Source organism: Lontra canadensis, unplaced genomic scaffold (genome assembly GCF_010015895.1).
Source record: "Lontra canadensis isolate GAN:19392208 unplaced genomic scaffold, GSC_riverotter_1.0 scaffold57, whole genome shotgun sequence".
In the NCBI taxonomy this organism is placed as follows: Eukaryota; Metazoa; Chordata; class Mammalia; order Carnivora; family Mustelidae; genus Lontra; species Lontra canadensis.
In genome coordinates, this window is record NW_022631051.1 from 11,289,290 (window position 1) to 11,302,835 (window position 13,546).

General features: G+C 46.1%; 1 protein-coding gene across 1 annotated transcript in view; it reads left to right on the plus strand.

Moving 5' to 3' along the window:
• PI4KA (phosphatidylinositol 4-kinase alpha) overlaps positions 1-13,546 on the plus strand; it is a 116,966-nt gene that overhangs the window by 69,218 nt on the left and 34,202 nt on the right. The window contains exons 20-23 of the mRNA XM_032875965.1: positions 4,896-5,004; positions 5,359-5,495; positions 5,657-5,790; positions 9,059-9,141. Coding sequence (XP_032731856.1) covers positions 4,896-5,004; positions 5,359-5,495; positions 5,657-5,790; positions 9,059-9,141 — 463 coding nt within the window. The remainder of the gene's footprint in view (positions 1-4,895; positions 5,005-5,358; positions 5,496-5,656; positions 5,791-9,058; positions 9,142-13,546) is intronic.

Below are 13,546 nucleotides of genomic sequence, written 5' to 3' on the forward strand. Positions count from 1 at the left end.
TCTGCCTTCCAGCTTTGGATTCTCCCACTCAGGTGATCTGGCCGTGGTCTGGTCTCTAGGCCTGATGAGGCTGCTAGGCAAGTGTCCCCGTGCTTCCATGAGTGTGTCCCTCTGTAAAAAGTGGAAAGGAGAGAATGTGATCAGTGATCTCTAGTGTAAGGAGAACTTGGTATAGAACTTTTTTCAGCCAGGGCTCACTCACTGTGTTCTGTGCCAGGCTTGCAGTCCAGCTTCCTTAGCTGTTACAGAACAGATAGGGTATTACTAAACAGAGCTCCCCAAACTCCGGTCCACCTAGGCATTCACAGGGATCTGTGGAGCTAATATCACCCTTCATTTTTTTAAAAAATATTTTTTATTTATTTGAGAGGATGAGCACGAGGCAGGGACAGGGCGGAACAGAGGGAGAGGGAGAAGCAGGCTTTCCACTGAGCAGGGCACCTGATATGGGGCCAATCCCAGGACCCTAAGATCATGACCTGACCCTAAGGCAGATGCTTAACCAAATGAGCCACCCAGGTGCTCCTAGGATCACTCTTTAACATTTATTTTAAATTCTGTAATCTAAAACATTATTACTAGAATATTCTGGATTGTTTGGAAGACCAGCTTATCACAGAGTGTTCCTCCCTGATTTTGGTACCCAAGAGTGTGTTTGTTACCCAGAGTCCCTCTGATGGAGAACAGGACTCTCTGGGGACCCTGTAAGTGTGTGAGAAGGCTGTAGGGGGCGTCTGTGTGTTGCTCATTTTGAGAAATTTCTGGCTTGTAAAGAGGGCTATCCCTTGTGTTTAAGAGTTGACAGGTGTGACTGGATTTGGGTCCAGGTCAGCCAGCATTCAGTAGCTGTGGTCACACACTGCTTTCTCAGAACCTTCACTCTTCCTGCTCAACACTGGGACTACAGCATGGGCACCATCATGCAGGCTCAGAGAGGCCCTTCCCTCTGCACAGACTCCTCCGGGGTCTGATAAACCCCATGTGATCTGCTCTTGGCCCCTCCCTCCATTTCCACCTTGTTCTCACACACCTAAGCCCGGGCCTTCTTGGAGCCTTGGCACTGGGTGCTCTTTCTGCAGAGTCTTCCCTTAGGCCCACCGCACAGCTGCTGTGCTCCCACCATCTGTTCTGGGTTTCTCTGAGGCTGTGCTGGCCACGCTGGTGGGAATCCCACCTCCCACCCTCTCTGTTCTCTCTGAGCTGAGGACAGTAGTTATACCTGCTGCATAAGGTTGCTGTGAAAATTAGATGAGATGCTGAGATAATGTGCAGAAAGCACAGAGAGTTGCGCCCAGCACTTGGTCAACGCTCAGTAAACCTTTGCTATTGTCTCTTTCACCATATGGAGTTTATTCACAAAAAAGATCTGGAAGGAGATGCAGCCAACTCTCAACACTGGAAATGGGAGGCAGGTGAAAAGTGTTCATTTTTTCCTCTTTATACTTTGCTGGGATTTCTTTTCTATGAGTATGTATTGCTTAGGTTATTTTAAGCGAACTGGTAATGTTTTTTACATATCTAGATTTCTGATCATGTAACCCACTGTTGAAATAACTGGATTTCAGCCCTTCTTGACAATTCTGACATTTTTGGGTCATTCCCCACTGGAGGTATGTAGTTTTGGCCCCCATTGTAAGGCAGTACCTTCTACCGCACGTACTCCTTTGTTTTCTTTCCAGTTCCGAGGCTTACCTTATGGTTAGATATGTTTTCCAACTTTTTATTATGAGATTGAAAAATATACAGAGCAATTGGAAGAACTGAATAATGGACATCCATATACCAGCCTCCTAGATAAAACAGTTACTGTTTTTGCCATATCTGCTTAATTCCATGTGTGCATACCCCGCAGGTGTTTCCTGAGGTGTTTGAAGGGGAGTTGTAGAGAGAGTCACAACACTTCAGCCCTGGGCACTGGAGCTAGATCTCCTAAATTGTTGGGTGGGAGGTGCTCGGCACCACTATTACATCTGGGAAAACTCACTCCTTCTGTCTTACGTCATACCTCCAGTCCCAGTCAGATTTCTCCACGACTTCTTTGATAGCTTTTTAAAATCTAGGATCCAGGGGCACCTGGGTGGCTCAGTGGGTTAAGCCACTGCCTTTGGCTCAGGGTCCTGCGATCGAGCCCCGCATCGGGCTCTCTGCTCAGCGGAGAGCCTGCTTCCCCCTCTCTCTGTGCCTGCCTCCCTGCCTGCTTGTGATTCTTTCTCTCTGTCAAATAAATAAATAAAATCTTAAATAAAATTTTATTTATTTATTTGACAGTGAGAGAGAGATCACAAGTAGGCAGAGAGGCAGGCGGGTTGGTGGGGGTGCAGGCTCCCCACCGAGCAGAGAGCCCGATGCGGGGCTCAATCCCAGGACCCTGAGACCACACCCCGACCACACCCAGATGCCCCAATAAATAAAATCTTTAAAAATAAAAAATAAAATAAAATAAAATCTAGGATCCAGTCAGGGTTCCTACACTGCATTTGGTTGTTACGTCTCTTTGGACTCCTTCATCTAGTTCAGACTTCTTTTCTCTGACCTTGATCTTCTTAGGGGAGAGCAGGTCAGTTATCTTATAGCCCTTTCCTTTACCCTTTGCCTGTCCTGTCTTGGGGCCAGACAGGATCCGTTTGTCATCTTCTAGCCATTCTCTGGTACCTCCTCACTCCTTTCTGTCTCTCCTGAAGCACAGGAATGTGTCCCAACCAGTCCTAACCACAGTCCTAACCAGCCTGGGTACACTGTGTCCTTATCTTAGGTCGCTTTGGAGCACTTCTGGGGCCTTTTGTGATTCCACCACAGTTTTCCTTTCCTGGGGACCAGAGCCATCTCAGGTGGTGTGATGGAGTCATCAGTGCAGGGAGAACCTATAGGGCACTTCCAAGCCCTAGTTCTTAGGAGGGAGGCAGGACATTCTCAGGATGAGGAGTAGTAAGATCACAAAGTGGAGACAGATTTTCGACAGTCACTTTCTCAGTGTTCTACAACCATGGGGGCCCTGATCCAGTTGAGAGTGAAACATTCTGAAAGCCTGACCATAACCACCAAAGGCAAGTTCTCTTTACAGGACATCAGAACCTCTTAGCCACATTGACCTTGAATACCAAGCCAAGGCTTTGGTCTGGGAGCCCTGTTATGCCTCTACCATCTCTTGCAACCTTATCCTAGGGAGCTCCATCACCTCAGAATCAGTCCCAGAGCTTCTTTTCCTTAGACCCACATCTTTGGCCACTAGCAAGCTGGAAGCCCCTCAGGTGTGCTTTAGTGGCAGTGTCCTTTCTACCTTCAGACAATTCTGTCCACTGCTGCCCTCCCCAGTGCTTCTCCACCTCCTTAGCACCTTCCCACAGGCCACCCTGCAGCCCCCACCCTATCTTGACTGACACTCTCCAAGGGCACAGCACCCTAGTGGCTTTCAGGGAGAGCCTGCTTGCCTCTCCTTCACAGCATGTTGTTAGACCAAAGCCAGTACCTGTACCATCCCTGTGATTATGGAAGCAACATATCTATAGCAGAACTCCAGGAAATACAGGCAACATTAAGGAAGAAACTAGAAGCTCCTGCCAACCCAGCTACCCAGAAATAATCATTATTACTATGCAACTGGAGATTTCCCCTCTTTTTCTATGGACATGTATTCATATACATATACCTTAAATCTATGTCATATTATATGCATTTTGCATTTTTTTCCACTTGACGTAAGTTCTACCTGTGTCACCAAATATTCTTAGAAAATACAATTTCTGATATATTGTAACTTATGTAAATGCCCCGTTCAGGTAAACACTTAGTGTTTTCCTCTTTATTTTTTCTGTTCTAACAAATGTTGCAACATTTTTGTGCCTAAATCAGAAAAAAAAATTTTTTTATGGATCCCTACAGATGGGATTTTAGGTGAAATGATGGGGCTATTTAGAGTTTTTGATGCATTTTTCCAGATTGCTTTCCAGGAAATAGTATGCCAGTTTATAGTCCTACCAGCTACAGGTGCAGGCACCCCTCTTCACTGTCCCCTGCCCTCCCAGTAGTGGTGTCATCATGTGCCCCACCTCTGTGTCCTTGGCCTTCATGACTGTTTGGATAGCAGAGACCCCTTGTTGTAGCTTGATTGTCATCTTAGAGAGCTTGACGTCCTCTGGGGGTTCTGTGAGGACCAAGTTGTCCAACAGGTGCTGTGCACAAGTTTAACATTTTTGCACAACCTACAAGCCACTCCCTGCTTCACACTGGGCACGACACCATCTGGAGCAAAGATGCAGGGACTTCAGCCTCTCACTGCTGCGCCTAAGCAACTCTGCCTCTACCTATTTTAAATCTTGGAATTCTGCCCAAGATGACTGTTGGAAAAGTTGTGCTTCCCAAAAAGATCTGAAAGCCATTTCTCCTTAACCCAGGAGTTTTCTCATGATCACCCTGTCTCTCCAGGCACAGCTGCTCACCTAAGCTTCAGCCTCCCCAGCCCTCCATGCCCTCCCCAGGCCCAGGCTTTGGGCCTGATGCCCCTATGGCTGGACAGCCTGCTCTCCCTTCTCTGCCTGGCTAGGGTTACTTGCACAGTAACACTGAGACCTGTGACACCTTCTCCAGGACTCTGCCACACTGTGATGATTTCCTCACCTGCCTCCAAACTCGGCAGAAAGGTCTTTTTGGAATGGGGCTTTTCACCTCCCAGGCGCGGTACCTGGTGCACATTAGCTACTCAATAAATGTTTGCTGATTGGGGGAGTATTTACCAGTGAATTGATCAAGAAGTGTTGGTCACTGCTCAGTGTGTCTTTTCCTACCCAAAATGACTGACTGATTCTTGGAGAATGAATCTGGGATTGATTTTACATCTGTAGGTTTTACAGCTTGTGAGCAAATAACCTCCTTTTCTCCCTCTGTTCTCCGCACATTAGCTCACCCGAAGGTTACCTCCCATCAAAGAAGCCAAGCCTCGGCTGCAGAAACTCTTCCGGGACTTCTGGCTCTATTCCGTGCTGATGGGATTTGCAGTGGAGGGCTCAGGTAAGGGGATCCTCTCTGCCCGGGGAAGACAGAGTGCAGTGTGGAAAAAAAAGGTGAGAGAGAACTCTCCCTAATTATGAATGCGCATGCACTCAAAATTCGCCCAAATTCAGCTGCTGCTTCCTACAAATGATTGTAAATGTTACACTTCCCAGATGTAGTTTAGGGTTCTGACCGTGCTCTGTATCTTAGGAAAAACCCGTCTGAGTTAGGAAACAAGTTCATTTCTGTGCCACATTTAGGGGAAAATTGGCGCAAACAAAGGATCCAGGACTCCAGAAATGGTCAGTGTCACCTGTCCCACAGTGCTTCTGGAGTAAGGTGGTGGTCTCACTCGTGTGTACTCTCTTGCAGGACTCTGGCCAGAAGAATGGTACGAGGGGGTCTGTGAAATAGCCACCAAGTCACCCCTGCTCACGTTTCCCAGCAAAGAGCCCCTGCGCTCTGTTCTCCAGTATAACTCGGCCATGAAAAACGACACAGTCACCCCTGTAAGGATTCTCACCCTGCCCGGGACAGATGATGCAGGGCAGGGGTTTCGCTAAGCTCTCTTTCATTGTCCTTGTTATCACATGCTTTCTGTGGCTCCTGGGGGAGGGTCACCTTCCCCCTGGGTGCCTGTGTGAAGCCTCGAGCTTTTCTTTCCCCCCAGGCTGAGCTGAGTGAGCTCCGCAGCACCATCATCAACCTGCTGGACCCTGCTCCCGAAGTGTCCGCCCTCATCAACAAGCTGGACTTTGCCATGTCCACCTACCTCCTGTCTGTTTACCGCCTGGAATATATGAGGTACCCAGGCCTTTGCCTCCCAGCACAGCCACGCTGGAGCTAATTTTTAAACTTCTCTGCATTCCGGGCATGGGACTCTTCACTTCCTCCCAACACATGCAAGCTTTCTTAAAAAGCAAAAACCAAAACCACTCTTCTTGTGTGCTCCTCCCTATGGGGCACCAAACACCACAACTTATAAATCCCCAGGTATCTAAACTCCCCTGTCATCTTCTCCTTATAAGGAACAGCCTTCTGAGCAGTCACTACAGATGTTGCAAACTCAGTCCATTGGACTGCGCAAGAGCCCCCATTAGGAACTGGCCCTCCCTGAGCATGTTTGAAGACATTCACTGCACTGGTCTGTAGGACCACAGATGAGTACAAACAGCAAATGGGAAGTGGGAAGGGGCCTGTCCCAAAACAGCCCCACAGGGGCCTGGCGCTCAGGATGCATGTGTAACCGCAGCAGACCTAACAGCCCTAATAATTGTCATCATGACAATACCAGTATTAACATGGATTGAGTGCTTATGCCATGCCAGGCACTGTGCTAAGTTACATGTATTGACACATTGTCCAACAATGTGTTGGTAGGTTACATACCTACCAAGGCAGTGTTACATACCATTTTACAGGTGAGGAAACAGACACCAAGCTGTTTAGTTAATTACCTAAGATAATAATCCCTGACTAGGACTGAGATCCAAGTAGTCTGGTAAGCACTGTGCCATGCTGCCTCTCCTAAATGATGGCTGGAAGAAGCAGCTAGGGCGCTCAGAGCACTGCTGCCTGTGTGAATGCTCCAGCTCCACCGTGGTAAGGCCTGAGGACCCTCGGGCTGCAGCTGAATACACTGGCTACAGAATGATACGTCCCTGTCATCAGAAAAGGTCAGGTTACACGTCGCCCGTTGGTTGAATCATAGGATAGGTGCAATGAGTTATAGAAAAAGTTTACCAGTGATTTGAAAAAGAAAGCGTTAGTTCATAACAGGGGGAATATTTGGTGAATGCCACCATTTTTTTAAAAGATTTTATTTATTTATTTGACAGACAGAGATCACAAGTAGGCAGAGAGGCAGAGAGGGAGGAGGAAGCAGGCTCCCTGCCGAGCAGAGAGCCCCATGCGGGGCTCGATCCCAGGACCCTGGGATCATGACCTGAGCCGAAGGCAGAGGCCCCAACCCGCTGAGCCACGCAGGTGCCCCAATGCCACCATTTTAATCTTTATTTGGTGCCATGAAACCCTCTGGTAAAAGAACTCTTACTCAGAAACTCAACGTTTAAAATAGATTAAGGCTGTTTTGGGTGAGTGGGGGTGAATGCCCATCTTCCTGCCCTGTCCCTTCCTCCCTGCCTCTTGGTAGCCAGAGGGTGCCACAACAGAGCAGAATTTGAAAACTAGTGACCCATTCTCCCCCAGAGTCCCACAGAGCCATGAGATGAAAAAAAATGAAATGAAACTGCAAATGCTTTTCATTATAATTTGAAAAAAAAAGCTTTTTCATTTTTTTACAAAAGTAATATAAGAACATTACACATTAACTTTGAAATAAGTAGAGAGGAAAAACCACTGATCCCACCACCATTCCCTATGTGTGTTAGTATAGTTCCCTCTTGTCCTTTCTATAAAGAATATATTTTGAAAGAGTTACCAACCAAGACAAAACAAGCAAGCCAACACAGACCAAAAAACCGGTCTGCTCCGTCCCCGGACCCTCTCAGCCTCGTGTGCCCACAGGCAGGGCTGTCTCCTGCTTCCCCACAAGGGTGCCCACGAATGGAGTTCTCAGGATCTCAGGACGCATTATGGAGTGGGCTGGTAGAGCAAGACCATCAGGGAACAGCCCCCGGGCAGCTCCCAAGAGCCCAGATCCCATCCCAGGTTGCCTGCCAGGCCTCTGAGAGCACTGTCAGCACGGAGAAGCAGCCCTGAAGCCTTTATTCAGGAGCCTGGCTTCGGGTCCCAGCCACTGGTTATTACAAGAGCTTTAAAACAGCAAAGTGGGGGCTTGTGGTGGCATAGTCAGCTGAGTACCCGACTTCGGTTTTGGCTTGGGGTGAGATCGAGGCCCAGCTTGGGTTCCGTGCTCAGCAGGAGTCTACTTGGGATGCTCTCTCCCTCTCCCTCTGCCCCCACCCCCGCCACATGTGCACTCTCTCTCTCAATCTCTCTCGCTAAAAAACAAACAAACAAAAAACAGTGAAGTTGGCAATATGAGAAATCATGTAAAAGCTGTGAACCTGAGCACTCAGGAATGCATGTGCTTAAAGCCAGCCAGCCTGCCCTACTAAGACTTACAGAAGGTCGGTGCAGAAGCCCACAGATGCACTCCACCAAGCACTTGCCTGTGTACACACGGGCCGTGCTATCTTAGTGGAGCCCCTCAACTAAGTGGTCCCAAACAGCTACTCTATAAGTAAAAATGGCACATAAAATAAAAAAGAGAAGGAAAACATTGGGATGGTGCAGAAGATGCTCAAGATGAGAAATACAAATCTCACTTTCCTGGCTCCGAATCCAGAGATCCCCACTCTTGATGGTTATACTTTCCCTTTTAGAAGTTCTCTAGAAGGGACGCCTGGGTGGCTCAGTTGGTTGAGCCGCTGCCTTCGGCTCAGGTCATGATCCTGGGGTCCTGGGATCGAGTCCTGCATCTGGCTCCTTGCTCGGCGGGGAGCCTGCTTCCTCCTCTCTCTCTGCCTGCCTCTCTACCTGCTGGTGTGTACTCGCTCTCTCTGACAAATAAATAAAATCTTTAAAAAAAAAAAAAGTTCTCTAGAAATTGTCTATAAATGCAGACATATATATCCTACACATCGAAGGCGCATAGAGGCCTTTTGGAAATCTGTCGCTGACATCGTGCTGTCCCCATTTCCCCCGCACCTTGCTGTCTCATGGAACGGTGCCTCTTGGGTGTTTTTCTGTAGCGGTGCATATGGAGTCACCTCTCGTTTTGGTGGCTACGTGATGTGCCATTAAATGGGTGTACTTTGGTGTAGCCAACTAGTCTCTCAATGGACATTTAGCCAGCACTCTTAGGAGAATCGTTATGGGCATAACCCTTAAGATCTATCGCTAGTGGTGGGTTGCTGGGTGGAATGATGTGGGAACGTTATGAGAGAGGGTGGGTAATTCCCTCCAGAAAGTCAGGGTGAGCCCATGACCCTTGAAGTGGCGTGGGTTATTGGTTCCTCGCAGCCTCACCAGTTCTGGGCAGCACCACATCTGTGACAGGGAGGGCCTGGATTTCTCAAAATTTACTCCAAACTGTTCTCCTTGCTAGGGTACTGCGCTCAACAGATCCTGACCGCTTCCAGGTAATGTTCTGCTACTTTGAAGATAAAGCTATTCAGAAGGACAAGTCCGGTAAGTTCCTTGTTGTGGTACTCCGATCAGGAGATAAGCTTTAATAGTCTAATAAGGAATACTACTCCCAGTTTTCTGTCTACATGAAGAAAATAGTTTTATGAAGTTACATGCTACATTGGAAAGATTAAGGTTTTAAGGTTATAACCTTATAACGATATAGCCTTAAGGACCATCACTCTTGTCCACCCTCAATACTTGTACGCTCCAACCCCCAAATTTCAGTCTCTAATACCATCCCATGCGAAAAGGATCCTGGGCTCCTGACATAGTCGTTGATGGACCTAGAGCATCTTTTGACTTTTTTATGCTTTTTATTTTTTTTTTAAAGATTTTATTTATTTATTGCCAGAGAGAGGGAGAGAGAGCGAGCACAGGCAGACAGAATGGCAGGCAGAGGCAGAGGGAGAAGCAGGCTCCCTGCCGAGTAAGGAGCCCGATGTGAGACTCGATCCCAGGACGCTGGGATCATGACCTGAGCCGAAGGCAGCTGCTTAACCAACTGAGCCACCCAGGCGTCCCTTTTTTATGCTTTTTAAATGTCCAGAGCAGGCTAGGAGAATTAAGAACCAATTTCAAAGGACTCCCAATGGACAGAGTATCACAGTTTGAACATGAATACATATTTTTATTACTGTGCTTAAAAGAAGGACAAATAAATAGGATAATGGTGTATATCCAGATACACTAAGATATATATAAGCTGCATATTTTAGCAAAGCAACAGATATAATGTATAATATATAACAGTAATACAGAATATATTGGATATATGTGTTTATATGTATAAGATGTTTGTTTTTCCCACTAAGTGTTTGTGAAATAGAGACAAGTAGTTATTTCTCTTGTATAATCAGGAAAGAGTGAACAAGAGGAAAGAGCCACACAGTCCAGGAAGAGGCCTAGCACCAGTAATAAAGTCATGCCTGGCCTCCAAGAGTGACCAGGTAGAAAGGGTGCCCAGCAGGTGACGGGGCAGAGGCGTCCCACAGAGTAGCCAGTTAAAGGTACTCTGTTAGCTGAAAGTAACTGTTAGAGAGCTTGCTAGGGGAACAGATTCAGACCTTCTGTGTGGGGCTCCATGCTTCACTAGTCCTGCTGGCCCTACGAGACCCCACTCAGGACCATGGACACTTCCAGTGGCGCATCAGGCTAGGCAGACTATCAGGACCTATGCACCAATGATCCACAGTCCAAACGACTGCATCGTTTCCGGGGAAGTTTCAGAATAAGGAAATCAGTATGAAACGCAAAGACTTACGAGTCCGATGATGCAAATGTCCTCAGATCCTAAGTGCTCAGAGAGTCTCAGATGCAGCCAGTCCTAAAAGCACCAGACTCCTAGGAAAACAAATAAATGAAATTCTCCGGTGGTATAAAAATATTAGAGTTACTGAAATTCTAGTGAGGCAAACCTAAGATAAGAATGGCAATAAAAAAAAAAAGAATGGCAATAAAAATGAGAAGAGTTATTAAAATTGAGACCGCAAAGAAAAAAAATTAAGCGCATAGTATAGTCACTGTTTGACCAGTTTTAGTATAAGGTTGCTGATGGGTTTTAAGCATCCTTCTGTTGGTCTATGTGTGGATTTTTAAAGTGTTTAAAAATTTAAGAGACTCTGGGGCCCCTGGGTGGCTCAGTGGGTTAAAGCCTCTGCCTTCAGCTCAGGTCATGATCCCAGGGTCCTGGGATCGAGCCCCACATCGGGCTCTCTGCTCAGCGGGGAGCCTGCTTCCCCTCTCTCTCTCTGCCTACCTCTCTGCCTACTTGCGATCTCTGTCTGTCTGTCAAATAAATAAATAAATAAATAAATAAAATTTAAGAGACTCTGAAATATTACACACAGGTTTTAATTAAATGCTTAGAAAAATTTGATCAGTTTTGTAATTGTGCTTAAATATTTGAGGGAATTGAGTGCAGTAGATCTTTGAGTCTTGATTGTGTGGGTAAATATTTCGAGGAATGCTAATGGAGAATTCTTAAAATCAATAAATTTATTATTAATTAAGTACAATTAGTAGTGAGGAGTCCTTCCTATGTTTAGAAGCCATTGGCACAGGGAAGAATCTATCAATTTGTTCTTGCCAGTGGAGAATTAATCCCCAGATAATTCTGGTACTGTTTTTTCTATTATTGAAAAATCAGTCCTTCAAGAATCTTTTTTAAAATCACCCCAGGGATTCTGAGGTGCTGTCTCATGTAAGACCTTTGTCCAATAAGTCCTTTAAAGAGCCCTTCCTGCTATTGCATGACAGTTGGGAAATTGAGTGGGTAAACTTATTTTGGGGGGTTGGCAGAGAAAGACCGACTGAGGGGTTTGCAAGCTCCCCTGCTGGCAGTGCTGGGAAGAATTGGACTAGGAGGAGCCCTTTAGAGGCTAGGGTGGAAGATACGTGCAGACAGTTTGTATGCTAGGAGACCTCTTCCACTGGTGCAGGATACAGGAGAGGAGTCCCATACTCAGAGGGTCCCACACACATGCCCCAGGACCACTTGGGGGTATAGTAGAGACACTGTTAACCACTGGCTGAGCTGTTCATTGATTTGCTTTCCTCGTCTATCTACCCATTGTCTATTTAACAGTTATTTTGTGCTAGACAGTTGGGTCAGTCTGAGTTTCTTTGATTCAAGGAGGGAGGTTAAGCAACAAAAAGAAATTGAGACTGCCAACCCCTAGGGGCCTAAGAACCTGCCACATTTTGCCAGCCTCCTAATGAGAATATCTATAAACAGAATCAGTTACCTTTCTAAAGCTAAATTATAATTCTCTTCTGAGCTCTGTTTCTCTGTCGCTGTGTTGGTAAGGGGAAATTAAATTGTGGAAAACAGTATGGACGTTCCTCACAAAGTTAAAAGTAGAGCTACCCTATGATCCAGCAGTTGCACTACTAGGTATTTATCCAAAGGATACAGATATAATGATTCTAAGGGGCATGTGCACCCCAATGTTAATAGCAGCAATGTCCACAATAGCCAAAATATAGAAAGAGCTCAGATATCCACTGACAGATGAATGAATAAAAAAGATGTGGTGTATATACAATGGAATATTACTCAGCCATCAGAAAGAATGAAATCTTACCATTTGCAATGACATGGATGGAACTAGAGGGTATTATGCTGAGCGAAATAAGTCAGAGAAAGACAAATGCCATATGATTTTACTCATATGTGGAATTTAAGAAACAAAACAGATGAACATAGGGGAAGGGAAGGTAAAGTAAAATAAGATAAAAACAGAGGGACACGGAAATCACAGAGAGGAAGACAAACATAAGAGACAATGAAACTCTAGGAAACAAACTTGAGGATTACTGGAGGGGAGGTGGGTATGGGATGGGGTAACTGGGTGTGATGGGCATTAAGGAGGGCACTTGAGGGGCACCTGGGTGGCTCAGTGGGTTAAGCCTCTGCCTTCAGCTCAGGTCATGGTCCCAGGATCCTGGGATCGAGCCCCGCATCAGGCTCTCTGCTCAGCGGGGAGCCTGCTTCCCCCTCTGTCTCTGCCTGCTTCTCTGCCTACTTGTGATCACTATCTGTCAAATAAATAAATAAAAACTTAAAAAAAAAAAAAGGAGGGCACTTGATGTAATGGGCAGTGGGTGCTATGTGCAACTGATCAATCACTAAATTCTGCCTCGGAAATTAATAATACACTATAGATTAATACAATTGAATTTAAAAATAAATTTTTAAAAAAGAGGAAATTACATTGCCATGGGGCCTGATGTCCACTTTATCAACACTTAATATTCACAGTACATTGTACTCTTCCACCTGATTTCCAAACGGGTTATTTTTGTCCTAAATATGGTACTGAGGGTTAAACTGATAAATGTGTACCTGCTGAGTGTACTTTCCTCTTCCTTTTCTCCCCTAAAACGTGGGAGGTGGGAAGGCGATGTCTTTGGAGATTGGTTATTGATGAATTTTCAGAACCAAGCAGGAGAGAGGTTATAAGAAGCATCTAGCATCCCCCAAAGGGGATGGCTGGGACATCCTCTGTGAGGTGTGAGCCAAGCATCCGTGTGTTCCTGTATAGCCTGCCAGCTGCAGTCAGTCAGTACAGACTAAGACCGAGGTAATCCCAAGCTAACTTTGAGCACAAAAAAGAAAGTGGCTGTTTTTAAGTAAAAATCTCCATAGAGACTACTGCATGATCATCACTGGCATCTCACCACTATCTAACAGTTTTTCATTAGGAACTTACACTTTCAGTTTCCTAAGAGCTACATGAGAAGATATTACACTGAACACACCCCCAAAACAAATTTCCTCCACCAAACCCAGCTTCTTAGAGATCAGCCTCTCCCTGCTGGGGCATCTGTCCAGGTCACACTAATCACTTTCCAGGTCTCAGAGTTTCAGGGGCCTGTTTTTCCTGATGACAAACACATACGTGAT